The sequence below is a fragment of the Calonectris borealis genome, chromosome 12, assembly GCF_964195595.1.
Source record: "Calonectris borealis chromosome 12, bCalBor7.hap1.2, whole genome shotgun sequence".
In the NCBI taxonomy this organism is placed as follows: Eukaryota; Metazoa; Chordata; class Aves; order Procellariiformes; family Procellariidae; genus Calonectris; species Calonectris borealis.
This window is the reverse complement of record NC_134323.1, coordinates 12,084,685-12,105,035: the sequence shown is the minus strand read 5'-3', so window position 1 is coordinate 12,105,035 and position 20,351 is coordinate 12,084,685. Positions and strand designations below refer to the sequence as shown.

Sequence of the window (20,351 nt, the reverse complement as noted above, 5' to 3'; positions counted from 1 at the left end):
TAATAGATATTTACCTATGTCTTCCAACTGTAATAATTTTTCAAAAAAAAAAAACAAACCTACAGAAAATCCTCCGAGTTCTGTACAGAACTCCCTTAAGCTGCTGTGGTGTTGTGGTTTAACCCCAGCTGGCAACTAAGCCCCAAACAGCCGCTCGCTCACTCCCCCCCGGTGGGATGGGGGAGAGAATCAGAAGGGTAAAAGTGAGAAAACTCATGGGTTGAGGTAAGAACAGTTTAATAATTGAAATAAAATTATAATAATAATAAAAAAAGAATATACAAAGCAAGTGATGCACGATGCAATTGCTCACCACCTGCCGACCAATGCCCAGCCAGTCCCCGAGCAGCGGCCCCCCGGCCAGCTTTCCCCCAGTTTATATACTGAGCATGTCGTCATATGGTATGGAATATCCCTTTGGCCAGTTTGGCTGTGCCCCCTCCCAGCTTCTTGTGTATCTCCAGCCTTCTTGGTCAGTAGGGCATGAGAAGCTGAAAAGTCCTTGATTCAGTGTAAACTCTACTTAGCAACAACTAAAACATCAGTGTGTTATCAACATTATTCTCATACTAAATCCAAAACACTATATGAGCTACTAGGAAGAAAATTAACTCTATCCCAGCCAAAACCAGGACATGTGGTTTCCAATTTATAGTTCAAAACCACCTGCTTGCATTTCAAGGCAAGTCTCAAGGGCTGTGTTCAAAGGATACTATTTTTGAAATGTGTAAAGGTTTCTTTTTATTGGGAAACAACTTTCTCAAAGGTGCACTGAGGAAATTATTGTGGATCTGAAACATCCTCAAACCAGTGAGTGATCCAGTGTGAAAATTTTTTTATACAAATATATTTTCAATATAAACACCTTAATGAGATGTTGACCCATGAGTGTCCTTGACTCTTCCGTACAAGGAGCTTGCTTCACAAGGCAAGTTACATTTCTGACAGCAGAGCTCTCTAATACACAGCCTAAAAATCTGGTTCCTGAACTACCAGTATCCAGCCACTTGATGTGGCTCCAGTATCTGGCAATAATGAACAGGGTTATTCAGTGGTTTTGGTCCTACTTCATCAGAAACCTTGGAATGAGTGATTGTTGCCTCATCCCAAAGTGATGTGCACATCTTGTTCTGCAGCACTTCGCTGTAGTTACTAAGGATGTGGGACTGGGGCAGAGGGGCCATCAGAAGATGCCAGTGAGGAATGTATTGGGCAATGTCATAGAAACTTGGCCTAAGTTTTTAATTGGTTTTTTTGTCAGATATTCTTGCCACTTTTTGTTCCCTCTTTATCTTTCTTTTCTCCATGCTTACTGCATTTTCTGTAATTACAGTTTTTACCTGTTTTGTAAGAGATAGGCCAAAATACTCAATAGGATTTTTATTTAGAAATGGAACCTTTTTGATCTACAAGTGTCTTGGTTTCGGGAGTGAATAGCTGAGAAATACAAAATGTGGTTTTCTTACAAATATTTGTCATAACTCAAGAAGAGCTGATGACAAGAATTAAAATTAGAGATTACTTGTTTACTTCTTTTGAGAAACAAAAATCACATTCTGCTGAGTGTGTATGGATATGTTGTATGCTAGTGATGAGGAAGATCTGAAATTAAGCAAAAAGCGTGAGGGAAGTCATTACAGATAGTTTCTATCCCTCTTGCTTTAAGTGCCTTTATTCCGTAAATCTACTTAAGTTAGGAAAACTGTTGACATTAAACTGCTTCATTTGATTCAATTTGCATTCATAGCACAGATCTGATTGTAATTGTCAGTGTGCATTAGATAGCAGTAGAAACTGGACCAAAGATGATCATAAGACACAAGCATCATTGTCAGAGTGGTTCTTACCACTTCTTTTGTCGGAAAGACTATCCATAGCAGGTTTTCCTTTAATGGCTTTTTAAGTTGTTTTGAAGCTGAAGCTTTTTAAGCATTCTGGAGTTTTGTTTGGATGTATGCAATACTCCATAAGATCTCAGAAATAGGAAGTATATACTTTTTCTGTTATTTCTAATGATGAAGAACCCATTATTTCTGAAAGCGGAGTTTTCTTCTCTCTCAAGTCAGTATAGTCAATAAGGTAGTCAAGAATTGGCAGAGCAGTGGGGATAACGCTATCTTGTGCCTCAGCAAATTTGCAAGGGTGGGGGCAAGTGCACTCATGTCAGATTTACTTGAGTTGATGGCAGCTAATACTTGCTCTTTTTTAAGTCGATGGAAGAAACAGTGAGGTTTTTAAAACTACCTTCAATCTCCACATATTGTGAATCAGTTAAAGAAGCTGATGGTTTTGGCAAAAAGAAAAAGCACCAAACCCAGGATGTATCTCTACATTTAAATAAAAAAAAAAAAGTCGTTTCACAAGCAATGCAAAACCCATGCCAGCTCAAACAAAGCTGTATGCATTTAAAAGGTAACATCTGACATGCAAATACACCAACGGCTGATCTTTATACACCACCAAGGTAGTACGTGCATGAGAAGTAATACATACACTCTCCAGGGAAATACTGCATAGAACATGACTTTGAAACCCATGAAGGGTGGAGAAGAGAAAGAGGTGCTTAACTTTTGGACCTGTGTTGGTTGCATTAAAATCTCACGGCAAAGCATCGAGCGCTAACATAAAACTGCCTAAACACACATATCCTCCAATCAAAAAGACCAGGAAAAGTTCAAGATGCGATATTTGCAATATATGTGGAGTGTCAGATTAAATGTTATTCCATCCAACTATTTCAGACTTTATACTTTTGTATCGCACTTTTGGATAAAGATCCTTGCAGTGTGTAGACAGTGAAATCCTGGTGTGAAGAAGTCTAGTGGCAAAACCTGCATTAACTTCAGTGGAACCAGGATTTTAACTACGAAGTACTGGCAGCTTCTCTAATTATCTATATACATTTTTCAGCTTTGAAAAGCCAGTGTTTGCCATTAAAGGGATATGCAATCCTTCACTTATCTAGGACAAGGACATGTTATACAAGGTTGTTGGCTGTCTCTGATAGAAATGTTGGATTTTTTTCTCAACTGCATGAACATGTTTCTAATGAGTCATAACCCGAAAAAGTAAATTCAAAAAAGTGACATGAGTAGTTTTACTAGCGGAAAAATCATTACCTGGCAAAGTTATACTATCTTCAGCTCAGTCACATAAACAACCACTTCTTACTTACTCTTAAAAGAAAGTCCACAATGTTTGATGAAACAATCAGGTTCCTTTTTTAGAAAACAGAAACAAAGTTCAGACAACACCTGGATTATACGAAGCATATCTTAATTTATTTACCACTTTTTACTGCTAATCAGGGAATACTGCAAAAGGTGAATACTATTACTCAGCTGCACAGTTTCATATAAATTACAACCATGAATATGTGATCAGTTGTCACACGGAAAAATAAACCCTGCTATCCTGCATCACCGATGATGGAAAGATGTTTACAACCTTCATTATTTCATTTTTAAAGCTCTTTAGAATGTACTGAAAGTTGCTGTCTAGAGGAGATAGTTTATTCAGTCATTTAAGGTGAAAGGTCTATAAAATACACTAAAAGTTGCTTCCTAAAATGTAACTATGGGTATGTAACAGTATAACATGTTATTGTGCACAATGTTTATGCATAGTGTTGTGTCTTACAGAGAGTAAACCTTGCCTGCAAGCATGCTAGGGAAGAGCAGATCTGTAACTTTGCTTCCACATGAAATGTCCATTCGGTGAAAAAATGTCTGCATCAGAGCAAATGACAGTTTAGGTGATAAATTTTATTAGCTCAATTTAGTGATATCTCTGCTGTGCCCTCACCATGTCAGAGTTTCTCCTTAGCTTCTCTGTCATTTGACCTACTCTTTGCCATTACTGGTTTCTGGGGCAATACAAAATTAGTATTTCTACCTTGTAAAACCACAGCATTTTGAGCAGAAAAGAGATCTTGTAAATTGGGTCTCCCTGCTAAGTCTCTAAATGTAGGCTTTTGTTTTTCCTTGTGTGATTTATTTGTATGTTTTGTTCTGTTTCTCTTTAAATACTGTCATTTTGTGTAATTTTAAAATCTGGTTTGGATTTACAAGCATGTAATGTCTTTAATAGCCTTCAAAGAATTTGAATTGTGTTCTGTGGATTGCTGCTGCAGAAGGACGAAATCACAACATCTCTATTCTTTGAATAGCACCATTATCGCTCTGTGTTAATGAAATGATTTCAGTATTACAACAAATGAGTTTTTGAAATTCATTCAGTATTAAAGGGAATTGGATTGTAATTAGAGCATATTTCAAAAAGAATAAAAGGATCCATGATATGTGCTTAGCTCTTAAAGCACCTAATCCTATATTAATTGTGCTTTGGGCACATCTGCCCTCATGTGAAGGGGACTTTGGCAGTGAAGATGAAAATGTTTTAATGCTTGTAAGGCCAAACAGCTCCTCCAGCAGGACGGCATTGCAAGAGGAGTACTGTTGGAGAGCACAGGGCTGCTCTCCCTTTCCTTCCCTATCCCTCACACGCACAAAAGCAGACAATGTTGTGTTGTAATGTTCTTTATAGGTTGTTGAGAGCTCAGCTTAATGTTATCGCATTATCTTCTTGCTGTTGGGATTGAGTCTGCGTTAATTTTTTTTTCCATGTTTGGGCACGGGAAGAAGGTATTTAGGTACCATAATCTGAAATTGAATAGTCTTATGTTTTCTCTGTGTCTGTTGTGCTACAGACAAGAAAACATGAGACCGTCCGTTCCAACATGGACTGTGACACTAGCAGAAAGTGCCTGGCTCGACATAATTGGAGAGCTCTGCTGGCTTGTCTGGAGAGGAGGGTGTATAGCATTGTCAGATGCGATTCAGGCTTCACGCATACATATGGATATTTAGTTCAGCTTTCAGCAGAGGGTATCAGTGAGGTGGTAAAAATGAGAGAGCTTCTGCTGAAATTATTTTGAAGAAGAGCTTTGCCCCATCTGGCGAGCTCCTTCCCCGTGAAGGGTTGGTTGGACTTCACTTTTGCTGAATCTACACGCCATAGACTGAAGGCAGCAGGGTTGAAAATAAGGATCATGGATGTGATTGTGTACCTGAAATGCAGCAAGAAGTGGTTTTCTCAACTCCACGTCGGAAAGTTTGGCCAGCTTCAGCATTTATCTATTACCATCCTATTCGTTCTATGGTCAGATGAACTACCTTTTGCCAACAATAATTTGCTTTCTATGTTGAGTCGTTAAGGAAAGTAATTTGCCATTTGAAGTTACCGAGCTGCACTCGAGCCCCTCTTCTCTGCTGCAGAGTTGCTTAATGGGCTTTGTGGAAATCGCGTGACACTCCGCAGGACTGCTGAGCTGTGAACGTGGGTGAATTTGAGTGCTCAGCTGAGCAGAAATGGGCAGAGTGCCTTGTCGGGGAGCCAGGGATTTGCACCAACACAGTTGTAGTCAAGCAAGATTTGCTTTCCTCCCTGTCTTGTGTTGGTTTTGAATATATTATTAATTACCGCTTTTCTTTCGTTGCAGCCTGTTCCAGCACTACTGCTATGCTCAAGGTGGCATGCGCCACACTTCCTACACTTGCATCTGTGGCAGGTAAGTCGATGGTTTATACTGAACTGTTGCAGTCTTTATGGTCAGTTTCCCACTGGATATTTGTAAAATTGTTCCTTTTAGACACATGATGTGTTTGCAAGTGCCACCAAGGGTGAGTTTTGAACTGTTTTCTCTGAAAAAGCCAAAGAAAGGTGGCTAGCACTGTGTCTTAAAGAAATAACTTGGTTACAGATTCTGCTACACTCAAGAGATTCCCCAATGACTGCTGCTATTGCCAAGATCATGTTTATGCTCACATCTGTGCTGCAATTGGCTTTTTTATTAAATAGTGTTATGGAGAAGGGCTTCGGAGCTATTCTCTGTTGCTCAAAAATACTCTCTTTGAAGTACACCCTAAATATTTCATATCATTCTCAAAATTCTTTGCCTCAAAGGTTAGGATGCGATTAAACTAATCTTTTTGGAATTTGGAAATTTTTTGCTCTCTCTTTTTCTTGCTGAACAGCTAGTTCTGAAGGTATTGTATTTGGGAAAGTATTATAAAAGTTCTCCCTGCAGTTGTAGAAATGCACATTTTTAATTTGCAGAATTTCAAGAGAATAGTGTAGGATACATGTTGAAGAACAGCTGTGTGCTTTGTGCAGAGTTTAATCTTATTTAGTCAGTGGAATTAATCTAATCAGAGATATATGACAGTTAGATGAGGCATATATGTTGGTATATATGTTCCACTTGTAGATCTGCTGCTACTCACAAACATTTGCCCTACACTGAAGTCACATACACTTATAAAAAATAATTTTTACGTTAATGACAACAATATTATATTGCTTTGGAGGTAATAAGGACAATTAGCATCTTTGCTTCTTTGTGCTGTTTACTCAATTGCTTATTTGTAAATGCAATTTTCCAATTTATATGCAAAATTGCAGTAGAAGCATGAGCAGTTTTATGGCAAATTGTGCATCTAAATTGTCTGAAAAGTTTCCTGTTCTAAGTACCATCGTATAACTTGAGAATTAACATCCCATTGAAATGAGACTCCATCTCTGTGGTATTGTCACAGGCTGTGATGGTATGTATATGGGTTTTCACAGCCATACAAACTTCACATTCACTTACAGTAAATCAGAACCCATCCTGCAGGATCTGGTTTGGGTGCTAGAGAACATAAATGGCTTTGCTAAACCTATAGAAACGTCTACCGCATGCTTGTGTAGCGGTCCTTGTGACCCCGTGGGGACAGACTAAACTCTCTACAGGGCTGAAGAACCCAGGACTTGCGTTACATGACTCAGGGAGCCCAGGAGGAGGAAAGCCCCAACAGTAGTTCAGAAGAGCGTGATGAGAGGAGCTTCCTGGGTGTCCCATCCCACCACGCTGGAGGTCTTTAGCAGGGCGTGGGAGTGGTGTTTGAGCTGCCTCTGAACTGTTGGAAGATTTAATACATGGAGAAGGGCTGGCCTTGAAATGCAAGATCCTAACAACATTGTGATTCACTGTTGTAGTTGGGAGCTGGCATTGTATCCTACCACTAAAATTAAAAGTGCAGGCAAACTTGATTTAAAAAAAAAAATTATGTAAGATAGAATACAAAGGCCTTTGTCTGTAAATGGCTGTATTCTGACTATGAGTGATGAAGTAAAAATTAATAGTATTAACAGTTTTAAGTTAGGTTCTAATAAAATGAATGTAAGTAGATCTATTTGATGAATTCAATTAACATAATAATGCCAAAAATAATAGCAATAATAATTTATTACTATGAAAATGTCATGCATTGTAAATATTACACTTAACTACATTTATGATTAAAAATAGCTTTTGCAATTAGGATTTTTGAATAGTTATGTTTTATTCTATTCATGCTGAGTTTTGTTGTTTTCCTGACACTTAAAACTGTGATATTTTGACAGGACCTTTCCTTTTTAGATTACAGGCCTGATAGTAATTTCCGTAGAAGGGAATCATGCTTTTAAATAAAAACCAAGTTTGTTATTCAGATTTTAGAAAACGTGCTCACTAAGCTGGAATTCAAGATAATCAATACTATATTTCAGTACAGAAATAAATCACTTGGCACACGTTGAGTGCATGCATTTGTTGCTGTCCCTGTCCAGTGTTACACTCTTCAGGAGATGGTAAATGAATATTTGGTGTGACCAAATATGCTTTATGTATTCACTTGCGGGTATTCACTGTCCAATCAGTTGAGAATAATAACACGCATATAACACACATATATTAGTATTACAAGTCGTCACATAGCAAGGTTAGTCCTGTAGTTAGCGATGCTTTCAAACACTGTCAGCTTGTGTTTGAAGCGCAAACAGACATCACGTAAGTGCAATTAAATGAGAATGGTAGTATTTGATAAACGTACTTGGATATATTTAGCACTAATCTACAACGTGTTGACTTCCGAGTAGTGTTCAAATGCTAACGAATTATTCATTGCAGTGTCTTAGTGTACCAAGTAACCATTTGTACAAAGGGAAAAACAAAGGTTAAGTTACATGCGCAGTGCGTCCTGGTGACCCTACGATGGATGGCATCCACTGGTAACCAGGCGCAGAGTTTCCAACTGGAGTTAGGTGGAGGCATCAGTATCTCTCCAACCACCCCAGAAGCCATGGTCAGCTGCTACTTGATACTGCGGCATATTAGACTTAGGTTCAGATCTTCTTGACAGACGTCTCCAAGCAGATGACAGCTCTCAGCAGATGATACCAGTGATTAAGAATAACATAGTGCATTAAAATGCCTTCCTCTATCTGAGGTTCACCGTAAGTAAAGCTGTTTGGATTAGATTAGGATACTTACTGAATCTGTTTTTCTTTCTTTCTTTTCAATACAACTTTTTAAGATTTCATCTCTTAGATGAAAAAGTGGAGAGAAGGCTGTTAGTGCTTCCTTCTGGATTGATTTTATTATTTAAATCATGATGGAAATAGTTTGCTATTGTTTTTTCAATATGGTCTATTGGTTTTTCTTTAGATGTTCTTAGTGCAGAGCTAATAGCTGCACTTTTTGTAATGCTTGATGCTCAGCTTAGTCCTGTTCTTAAAATATTGCTGAGATTCCTCCTTCTTCTTCTAATCATTTGTTTTTAGGGTGTTTTCTGATCTAAAATGTATTTTGGGGACTTTTTTTTCTTTCCTAGTAATCTCAATCTCTTCCTACTGTTTGCATTCTCAGTGGTGTTAATTTGCAGCTTTTCCGCTGCTTCACGCAATTCTTTCTGTAACAAACACGTCTTTGGCACCAGTTAGAGGCAAATAATTAAAGGAATAAAAATAGATACACAGAAATCTCTTGGAGAATTTTTCAGGTTGGCTGCCTGAAGGCAGACGTCGGCATCCCCACGTATGGTAGTTTTCAGAGGTGCTGACCTCCAGGAAGGCGGCGGAGCTGCCAGTGAGCCGCACCTCCCCACAGCGCTTCATTTTAAACCCCGACTTCGGCGTTCTAATGCCAGACCTTTCAACTGTTGCTCCTTAGGAAGAAAAGAAATAGCTTCTACAGGAAGGCTCATTTGCTTTGCCAGCGGCTGGGGGTTTTGTTTAAATTGTTTTGAAGCCACCTTGAAAGTCTGACTGAATCATTATGAACAATTTCTGGCGAGCTGTAGCATTTACCTTGTGGGTGCACATCACTTCTGTAGCATTGCTCCTAAAGCATCTTTCCTGCCTTCATCTCGGGACAGTGGTAAAGATGCTTCCTGTGAGGAAGGTTGGACTTGCACCTCTTGGCAGGAACGGGCTGGAGGTGTGTCCACATCAGTGTTTTAATTTGGGACAGTAGTGCATTTCTGAAGCAAGATCTCCCACTCATCCCCAGCTGCGGGGCTTTGCTCAGAGCCAAGGACCGGTCCTGGAGTGCACGTGCTGGATTTCTTTTGGGTGAAAAGCAGCTGGGAGAGCTTTCAGGAGCAGGTCTGCTGTGCCTCGGTTGCTAATGGGTGTTCGGCCCAGGGGACCTGCCCAGAGCCAGTTCCAAGTGAGCAAACCTCCTCACCCCAATCACGTCAAACAGACAAAAAACCTGAAGTGCATATGGTGTGCATATCTGGTCTTCAGCACCAACTGTGCTCTCTGTGGTACGATCCCAGTTACGCGACAGAGCCAAGATGTGTGTGATAGATAAGGAGTCTCAGATGCCAGGAAGGATTGTGTGCTGCTCAACACTTCACTAACGGTGCTGAAAAACAGATTTTTCATGCATCTTCCATAACAGTTGGTGCCGAACCTTACAGAAATATTTTGCAAACTAAAACCTTTACATTAAAATGTGCAAAAGAAATCCCCCATCTTTGTATTTGCAATGTCTATTGTTGAAAGCATTTGTGCCGTGCTCATATTTGGATATATGACTTGTTTATGCAGCTGGTATGGTATATGACACCGAGGGTGCCAGCATATGATGATAAGTAAACAAGCTATCTGCAAATGCGTTAGCATGGAGTCACGCCCTTAAGCTTCATGATAATTTTTTAGAAGTTGATCATAAATATATGCATGTGCTATTTGCTTCTCCTGCTTTATCCCCGTTTTTAGAGGGAGGTAAGGAATAGTATCTGCAGCTAAAATCCTGACAAACTGCTGTGGAGCGTGTCTGAGCATGTGTGTGTATGCCAGGTGTTGGGGTTTTATTATTATTTTTGTGTTTTTCCTGAAACACCAAGCATGTGGGCTCAGTGTCGTGCATAGCACCAAGGTCATTCCAGTTGTTTCCAAGTGCGATTCCCCAGAGTCGCAGCCCTCCACCTGGGAAGCAGTTCCCCAGGCGGGAGATGATGCTGCCTCCTCCCGTCAGGCTGATAGTCCAGCGCAGAGGTAGGAGCTGTCTCTGCTGCTGTCACCGGCACGTGAAAGGAGACGGCTGAGACTGGAAGCGTGGTGCCCGCCATACACGTCACCTGGCACAGAAGGCCCTTTTCTTTTGATTGCAGTCCATTGCCCTATTATAGATCTTTTTTTTTTTTCAAACAGAGCAAACTAAGTTTGAAAGTGTCCTGGTGTGGAAAACTGGAATTGTGGCCAGAAGGAACTATTCCACCAGTGCCTAGGAGACAGGACATCTCGAAAGGAAGCTCACGTCTGTCTTCATCTTGTGTGCAAGCTTTATGGGGCCATTTTTAGTTATCTGCATGACAGCGTAGGTTCCCAAGTCAGGCGTCCAGGAAGTAAAAAGCAGCCAGCTAGTAGCCGGTTGTAAAACTGTGCTTAAGCCATTGGGCCGGCATCGCAAAACAAATCTGTTGCAACCTTAATGCTGTGGGGTTTTTAAACTCTTGATTTAACAACTGTAATTTTTCCCTTTGGAGTGTGTATTATTTTAAGAAATACACTTTGTATCAGAAAATCATTCCCATGATTCTGAAACATTGTCCTTCACTACCTTATTACATAGTGATTCTTATATGCTAAAAAATATTTAACAATAAAAACTTACTGCTTTCAAAATATTAACATGATCCAGCCCTTTAGATTGAGAGCCTTCAGAAACTGCAGGCAGCATCTACTTTCTCCTCCCTAATCATTCCTTATGGAGTTGTTATATCTGAATGACCAATGAGCTATTAAATATCTAATTGATCACAAGTGCTTAGTGTATCTTGAAGGTAATCTCATTTTGGATGCAGTGCATGTTTACTGGTTTTGTGATTGCACGTATCAGAAGTCTAATATGAAAAGTATGTCAGATGGCACATTTACTCCAGATACAACAAAAGATTCATTGAAATTGAGCCTCAGATTCCTTTCACCTAAGATATGAAGCTGTTCCATCATCACAACTTGAAAGAATCAAATTTCAGCAGGATGACCAATACGGTTTCAGTGAAAGGTGAGATACAGCTGGAGGGGTCAGAGAGATGCCGCAGTAACCCTGTCCCAACACGTGTATTTTTAGATATGAGACAATTCTTCTAGCTTTTTCAAGAGAAAAAGAGAGCATCTATCTGAGGAGAATAGTAAAAGAAAAATAGGTAGAGTTCGAGATCCTTACCAGTCTTTTAACTGATGTTTGATAGATCTGGGGGAGTATCAGTAGACAAGAGAGGACGCCAAGGCCAAATACAGGTCACCAAATGGATCGTGGAGCTTCAGAAGCGCAGAACAAGGGTCCGTCCTTCTCTGGAGATGTTTTATTCCTGTGAATCAGCAGTTTAGTCTGAAAGGTTTCCAGGAATAAAAATCTTTTCTTTGTAATGTGATTTTTAATAAGAGGTAAGAATAGAGTGACAGTTCTCATGCCTGTTACTGCTGCTGATATTGTATGCTGCGAGTGCTCCCTGAGCAGCGTGCAGTGTATCCACTCCAGCAGAGATCACGTGTAGCCATCCAGAGGTGCACTGGCACTGTTTACATGGACAGCTGAATTTTTCCAGTCCTGGTGACTCCTAGAACATTTCAAACATGTCGGACTTTACTCCAGTGGAAGTTAATTTTTTATGCTTCAGAATGTTTAACCTCAAATAGGGAAATATATCACTTAGTAATTAAAAAAAATCCAGAAGGTAATAAATGGGTATAGGTTGAAAAATTACTCTTGCATAATTGCTTCGTTGACACTGTCATGGACGTGGGAAATATTTATATGAACTGTGCCAAGTTCCTTCTGCTGAAAGGTCATATCTTGCAGCCAGAATAGCAAAATGCCCGTTCCATACCCGTTCCTACTGAGCGAGCTGCAGGGTATGCTATTACAGCCCACACCGGGGCAGGGCCTATGGCATTTCTCACAGACTGCAAAATTCTGTGCTTAATGTATGAATACGCTGATGTTTACAGTGCCACATGTTTACAGTGTTCCTTCTCATGTTGTGTGTGTTACTGTTTCTTCTCCCATTAATTGTGCTGAATTTTCTTTTTGCCTATCAGTGGGGAGAACTCGTCTGTTTTGCACTACGGCCATGCTGGAGCCCCAAATGATAAGACTATTGAAGACGGAGACTTGTGGTAAGTAAAGGGTTAGAGTTCGTTTGATATTTTTGTTACCCTACTGATATTTCCATACATGCATTGTGTGTACTCTTGGACTTCATTAGTAAAATGATGGCTGCATAATGATGAAAGTGTAAATCTTTAAAATAGCATGTAATTTTGCATGCCAGACTAGTCTGATTTCTTCCAAAGGTTCTGTTTACCTGCATCTCCAGTTGAAAGGGAAAAGAGAGATTGTTTTCAAACACTTCTGTGCCAAAGGCACCTAGAATTTAGTTTAAGAAACGGCTGGATTCTAAGTACAGGGGGAGTTGCAAAAATTGGCATCTGAGTTTGCTCTTGAACCTCAGATCCAAACCTCAGCTCTGATGGTGGGGTGGAAGGTCGAGAGAGTGTTGGCTGCTTTTAAAGAATTGCCTCAAATTGCAATATGGATTAGATCTTCCAAATGCTTATGTGCACGCAGATGCCCCGGCCTGAAAGTAGACTTTTGAATATGTGAGGAGATCAAACTCATCTCAGTTCAGGTTAGGCCAGGGTGCTTCTAGTTCTGTATTGTGCCAAAAATTTCTAAAAAGATTTTGCTTAGAGTTTAGCATTGCTATAATACAGTTGCAAATACCATAAATTTTTCTCTACTTGCATTACATATCCACATGCTTTGCAGTATCACTGCAGGTAAAAACAGGGTGAATGAAAGCACCAAATACATTGCTATAAGTTGAAAGGCAAACCTAATTGTGTGTTGTGTAGCATAGCAGAATATAGCTTTTGTGCTTCACCTCCTAAGACTTTGGTCAAAAAGCCTGCATTTATAGAAGTGCAGAACTAGTTTTGGAGGAGTTAATCACTGATATTCAGTGGACGATATGTCTTGGATTACTTTTTTAGCACGTACAAAAAGGGTGCAGGTATGTTGAATGTAAAGGTGTGGAGGAAAGCAAATTAGTATTATCATAGATAAGCTCAAAAGCTAATATGGAAAACAAATTGAATCTCAGAAGTAAAAAAATATGCCTTGTTGGTTAATGTTCTGGGCACATCTGTAGGTGCTGCAGAATGGACTTACTGAATTACAGATAGGTGATTTCTTTTTAATACTGTAAAAACTTTTTTAAAAGCTTTTTGTACAATAGTTTATGTATTATCTTCATCTGTGGTGAATAGCTTACTAAACCCATCAAATACTAACTTTAATTTATTGCAGGACAGTAGCTTTGACTTATGGTCACGTTGTGTTTGAGTAGATAATATGCTGTGAGGTTTTTTTGATCAGGCAGGACACACCAACATGAGACTGCATTGGCTGTGGCATTCAATTAAATTTTCAAAAAAAGTGTGTAGCCTGCAGGAAATCTCAGCATATGTTACCAAGAGAAGATAGGCCACAATGCATTATGATGTCCTGTATTTAAAATTAAGGCCTTTAAATGGTGGGGGGAATAGGATTATTGGGAGACCTCAGGGTGAAGGAGGTATATATAGGACCCTTTTACTTACAGTCTCTGAGGGCAGTTTAGTGGATGGCTGAAGTCCTTCCTAAACCCCCAGAGCACATACCAAGACTCTTTGCAAACTCAAATTTCCTGCTGTATTGGCAAAATCTTAAAAAATGTTTGGGTTTTATTAGCCTCGGATATCTGAATATCAGAAAAGCATAATCTACCAAGTACATTGATCACTTAAGCGTTCTAAAACTACTGTACTGCAACCCCACTTGGTAACCATCTCAACAAAGAGAACAAGGTTTAACCTAGTCTGAAATACCCTCTTGCTGAAACGGTCCAATTGCATCTTTGTCTTTAGGAGGTGAAGTTTGTCAGGTGCAGATGGGCTTTAGCAAGTAAGTGCTCGTGTGCACAGGCTGCAGTCTCTGCCCTTGCCTCTCCCACTGGCTGATACTCACGTAGCCGTCAAACTTTGCTCCACACGATTGTCTTTGTATTTTTCTCAAGTGAGAGTAGCGAATTTGTAAGAAAATGTAATTTCATTTGTGTAAAGATGATTTAAAAAATACACTCATTTTCCACAGTTAAAAATAGTGTTTTGGAAAAAATCTTGAGCTAGCGTACTTTAGCAGCATACAAATTACGACAAGGCGCTACCTGGGAGGTTTTACTGTATGCTTCTACAAATTTCTGAAGTGGATGTAGGTGTGCGTGTGTGTGCATACAGAACAGGTTATTAAAATGAGAGTATGCTGATTTGTATGTATAGGTTAGAGTTTGTATATTTGGCTCTCAATTAAGCTTTTTAATAGCTACTGGGAGCCCTCTGTTGGATAATCTTAGGAAGCCCTGAACACAGGGAAAAATGGCTTTACTGTTGATGAGAAAGAGTTTAGGAGTGTTTTAAGGGTTATTTCTGCTTCTGCCAGTATTTTGGTATAAATCTAATATAACAATTCCTATACTTGTATGTAATGGAATCGGAAGATTGGGTACTTGGTATGATTTTTATTAAATTATTCAGTAGGATTTCATGTCTTTTTCTTAACATTATGTGGTGGATATGAATAACATTCACGAGTTTTGCAGAAATGTGCTGCTCGGGTTTTTTATGTACGAAGCAGTGCAGTGCAGTAAGTGTCAGTGAATAAGTCAAAAAACCACCTGAATATTAGAAAAAATACATTTGGAAGACTAATGCTTTGCTTCTTTGAAACACGCGAGTGCATGCATTGTTTGCTCTTTTAAAAATCTAAGTTACAAGGATTTGGTGGTATCAACAGGAGATCATAGGCAAAAATACTTGTGCTATTGCATTTTTAAATTTTTTTTTAAGACTGTTATTCTGACTTCTCCTTCAAAAATTGTGGCAGGTTTAGAACAGCCTGGTTTTATGATGTTCATTTTTTAAAATTAATCTACATCAAATGGTTTTATTGCTTCTGTAAGAAACTGGTATGGAATTACATCTCTCATATTGCATCGTAATCCACATTTTTACAGGTACAGCTTCTGCGCTAAAAGATCTCAGTGCAAGACAAGGACTATAAAGAGAATTTCTGACACTTCTTTGTAATATGGACTGTCTTGCTAAGCAGGGCTGTCATTTTCAGTCTATTAAAGCTTAAAAAAAAACTAACTAACACAAAGCATTGTGATTGACAGAGAAAAAAAATCAATATTTTTAGGGAAGTTTAAGTATTCAATAGATACATGCACTGAGCTGATATTGATATTAAAAGTAAATATTGCAGTAACAACAAGTCAGTGTTTTATATAAATAATTCATGTACTGTAACATCTATGTGGTGAACATTTAAATTGTATGATCAATATGGTCTAAACCAAACACTTTTCCTAAGCAAGTGTCTATTGTCTCCATGGTCAAAAAGGTCATGCAGATAAATGGGTGGGCTGTGACCCTTGTGAATTGCAATTCTAGGCACTCAACCCTTTCACTCAGTATTACCTTTAAATAAAATCTTCTACTCAGAAGTTTGCAAATCACAGCCTGCAGTGATGACGTACGGCGAGGCTAATGTACAAATGCTGATTTTTTTCTGTTGTCTTAAACCTGTGACAGCTTGGATTGAAACTGAGCCCTAGACTGAGATTTGCTGCATCATCTCAAGGTACTGCATTACTCATTGGGTGCCCAGACGCCTGCTGTTTCTGTAGCGAGGCTGTAACTACGTTTTCTAATATGGAAAGTGGAGTCATAAGCAAAAATGCTTGTTGTAGTTTGCAATCTCCTGCCCTGCCCACGAGAGGCCTCCATCAAGGCCAGAGCCAGAAAGTAACCAAACCAAATTTGCCAGGGGTTTTTGAGCCACCCTCCCAACCACCCAGTCCGGTTTGGATAACCAAAGGTCTTTCAAAGTTTGCTGGGGAGTGGAATGAAATTAAAAGTTGCTACTCAAGAAGGAAAAAAAAAAAAAGGCAAACAAACAAATTCAAGGAGCAGAGATCTGACTCCCCGCTGTGCATAAATCAAGAGCAAACGAGCACCTGGGTCTCCTGTCCATCAAATGGCATCACCTGCATTACTCATTCTTCCTGGGCAAGTGGTCACGATCTCTCCTTTTACAGGTGTTTTGCTTTTATTCGCACTGGGGAAAGAGATTGGTTTAGTGGTTAGAGAGCCCTCGTGGGAGACGGAAACCTCTGGTGTACGCTCTCTTCAAATTGATCTCTGACTTTGGCTGGAAGTTATGACTTGACCCTGGGAAAAAGCATCCGTGAAAAGTTCAGTCAAAGCCAGTGTGTTTCTGCGAAAAGAGTTGGTCTCAACAAATCAGCATCTGCCTTCTGAGAAATGGAAGCATCTGCTTTCTTAAAATGAAGCAAGCAAATTGCCTTGGCTCCTCCCTTCTGTCTTCTGCCCCTGCCCTACCAGTGCTGCAGCGTGAAGCCATACCATAGCTGTCGGGGAAGGAGAAAACTGGCCATCAAAATAGATAGGGTGCAGCAGAGGAAGCCTGTGGCAAGCAAATGTCTCTTCTCACCTTTGTGGTTCGGTGGTTTGTTGTAGGAACCATCAGAGGTGCTGAACCTGAAGTGTGTACTTTACATTTTGATTTTGAGAAGGTATTCAGGAAAACGATAGTGTATTGCATTCAATTTGCTGCCTAGCAGTTCGTGCAGCCTGCCTTTGTGGATTCATGGCATTGCCATGCACCGAAGGCATGTCGGGAGTTGATTGTTTTATTGCAGTTGATCAGCAGGGCTCCTGCAGTGTTTGACACATAGAAAATGCTTCTATGATCTTAAAATAAAGGTTGATTCTTCATGATGAGGCTCACGCTTAAATAATAGAAATGTGAGAAAATAAGCCTGACCGCAGATGTCACTGAAATAGATATGGCTGTTATCTGAGATAGTTTTCTGCAGGTGTCACAAGTTGCAGGTCTTGGTCTTTTTATGGTATCTTACAAATATGTCTCAGTGAAAGTTCAGCACTTAGTGAGCAACTTTTATTGGCAGGTTCACTGACCTTCAAGCACTTGATGACATTTTTGGGGGTTAGTTGGTCCATTCTGGCTTTGCAAAATACTGAAAATAATTGTCTATTCTGCTGAAGCACTCAGCATTTTTAATATTTTGAAATATCCTCCCCAGTCACAATGTTAATGAAGGTCTGCCGGATGCATGGCACGGTCTCCTTTCCCCACACGCGGGCAGGTCCCTGCTCTGAGCGCCCTTGCCAGCAGAGCCCCGAGGCTGTGCTGCGCCTGCTGTGCGCACCCCGAGCAAGACGGGCGCTTTGGTATGTCCACCTGCGGGTCCAGGGTCCGATGCAGCATGGGCAATTAATGGGGGATACTAGTCCTCCCTGGAGTGAGGGCCAGAGTGTAATTTATTAGGAGGGCTTGGGTGAAAACATAAATAAGGGGAGTACAGCATCAACTGCTTGTGAAGTGCAGCGGACCTCAGAGAGAGAGACCATTAACCTTGTATTCACAGTGGCCCTATCTATTATTTATAAAATAAAACTAACTTTAGAAGTTCAGATGGAAGCAGGTTGGATCATCAGATGGTGTCTTTCATTTTATTTGACTGTTTCTTTTAACACTCTCAGATTTAAGCTTACTGATTTCAGTGAAAGCGTTGGGAAGAGTACAGTACCCTTGGCGAAGCAGGACTCTACGTGCTGCAAAAGCTCATGGCTGTTTCCACAACCTGCTGGTGATGGCAGTAAAATAAGTTTTACCTGCAAATATTTTTATTGCATTCAGGTACCAGAATTTAAGCACTAGGGAAGTTTTGTTAGTGTCACAAAATTAAACGCATCCTGTCATAAAAGTACACTCTTAGCATGAAGGCATCTATGTTAAATGTTTTAACTATGTCTTGGCTAAATTAACAAGTATTGTTATTTGCTTAGCCAAATAATAGAGTTGGGGATATGGAAAGCAAAAAGACAGAATAATTTAACTCTGAGGAATATTTTTGTTCCTATTTCTTTCCTTAGTATCCTAATGCAAATTTAAGGCATCAGAATAGTATTGACACCAGGGGGCACTAAAATAAGTGCTCTCTGGAAGGAGGTGCTGATTGTCCCATGTTTTGATATTGGTAACATGTTGTACTTGCCAGAGCAAAGGTGCGGCATCCTTCCAGGAGCACTTGCCTTTACGTGTATAATATGCATGCCACTTAAGTTGTGTTAAACGTGGGTTTGTTTCCTTGCATTTGGCACTTGTATGTACCTTTTAATAATTTTTTTATTATTATAACTTCTGGTGCTGTCAAAAGATCCTATTTAACTTCTAGTGCTCCTCCTCTTGTCGTTTCAGAAGTTTTGTTCATCATAGGGAATTTTTCTTGACTGCAAGTACAAGTTGTTGCGAAAGGTTGTTCTGGATGAAACAGAAAGGGAAGATGCTAAGTTTTTACGGCTTTTTATTTTTTAATTACTCAAAAGAGACATAGGACAGTTTTCAGGCTTCCCGGAGTTGTTAGTCACTCCAAGGTGTGTGAAAAATACTGCAAAAGAAAGTTGCTTATTGCAAGAACTGGTCAGATTCAGTTGTTCATGGTTATTCGTGAAGGCTAAGCCTTCTATCAGATAAACTAGAACTTACTTTGCTAATTTTAGTTCTTTGATCTAAAAGCATAATATATGGTTTTCTACAATCAAACGATTGTTATTTTCTGTATAAGCTATGTGCATTTATCTTTTATCTATACACACACAATATGCATATGAAGTATACATACTGCATTGAAATTATATCAGCATATTTATCTTAATATTATACAGTATTATTTGTAGAAAATGCATTATTCCCTTTTTTGCAGGAATGAGTAGGTATATAATATAAAAGGGCTTTTTATGAGTTCTAAGCGGCTGTCAGTTTATTTCAGGAAAGTATTGAGAAGACTTTCAATAAGTCAACTGAAAGACTTAGGTGAGCTTGAAAAAAGTATACTGCAAAAGATGATAGAAGTTTGCTGTGACTCTTTTCCAAGCTCTTTTTTTGGAATTTACAGTGTTTTATCAAGTTTTATAATACTAATGCCAACCTATAAACCAAAATTCATTTGTCCAGGTGGGGGCAATGTTGCATTAAAAAGCAGGAACTGACCAATCTCAGATAATAGAAGTCCTCCCTTTTCCACCCCAAGTACTTCATTGTCTGCTATTAAAACAATTTATCCTACGGAACAAAATATTGTATTTATTACTTCTTGAAAGCACTGCTTTTAAGATCCCAGGATATTAATGTGTCAGATGTAAATGCTCAACTATTTTATGTGGGTGAGACTAGTATTTTCATTTGGCCTTGTGCATTTTTTATGCATTTTGAAGTTTGGTGCTGTAATAATATGCAAAAATTATGGTTAGCTTTAACCTTTCAGTCTGCAGTTTTGAAACAACTTGTTGTTAGTTATGGTTTTGTTTCTAATAATAATACGAAGTACATTGCTACTACTTACTGGTTGATTGCAAAATCAACTGGCTATCCATTTCTGAAATAATTCCTTTGGCTTGATTCCTCTGGTTTGATTAATATTTACTATTTTCATCAAGTGTAGGTATTTTTTCCTTTTGTTGTGCCTATAGACTATATTAATTTTATGCTAATCTAGAAAAATTGAATTTGATTAAAAATTGAAAAATATATTTGCTAGAATTAACAATAATTTTGCTCTAATTGAATATTTGTTCTGTTAGTACTGGTTAATGCAGTCTATGAGATTGCCTACTGTTAGAAATGTATAAGCCTTTTAGCCAAAGCAGAGTATTAATAGCCTGTTTGCTGTAACAAATTTTAGCTTTCCTTTAAGTGCTGTGTTATGGTCTGCCTTTTAATTTTATGCTCTCCAAACATTATAGCGTAAATGAAATGTCTTTTTAATTGTCACCTGTAAATGAGTTTTATCTGTCATAGTTTTAGATTAGCATTCCCAGCGTAGTCTGAA

At 39.1% G+C, this 20,351-nt stretch overlaps 1 protein-coding gene across 1 annotated transcript in view; it reads left to right on the top strand.

Annotated features, from left to right (window-relative positions):
- The window catches only part of PEPD (peptidase D), a 143,012-nt gene that overhangs the window by 74,178 nt on the left and 48,483 nt on the right, over positions 1-20,351 (top strand). The window contains exons 10-11 of the mRNA XM_075161373.1: positions 5,501-5,569; positions 12,415-12,492. Of these exons, the coding sequence (XP_075017474.1) occupies positions 5,501-5,569; positions 12,415-12,492 (147 nt within the window). The remainder of the gene's footprint in view (positions 1-5,500; positions 5,570-12,414; positions 12,493-20,351) is intronic.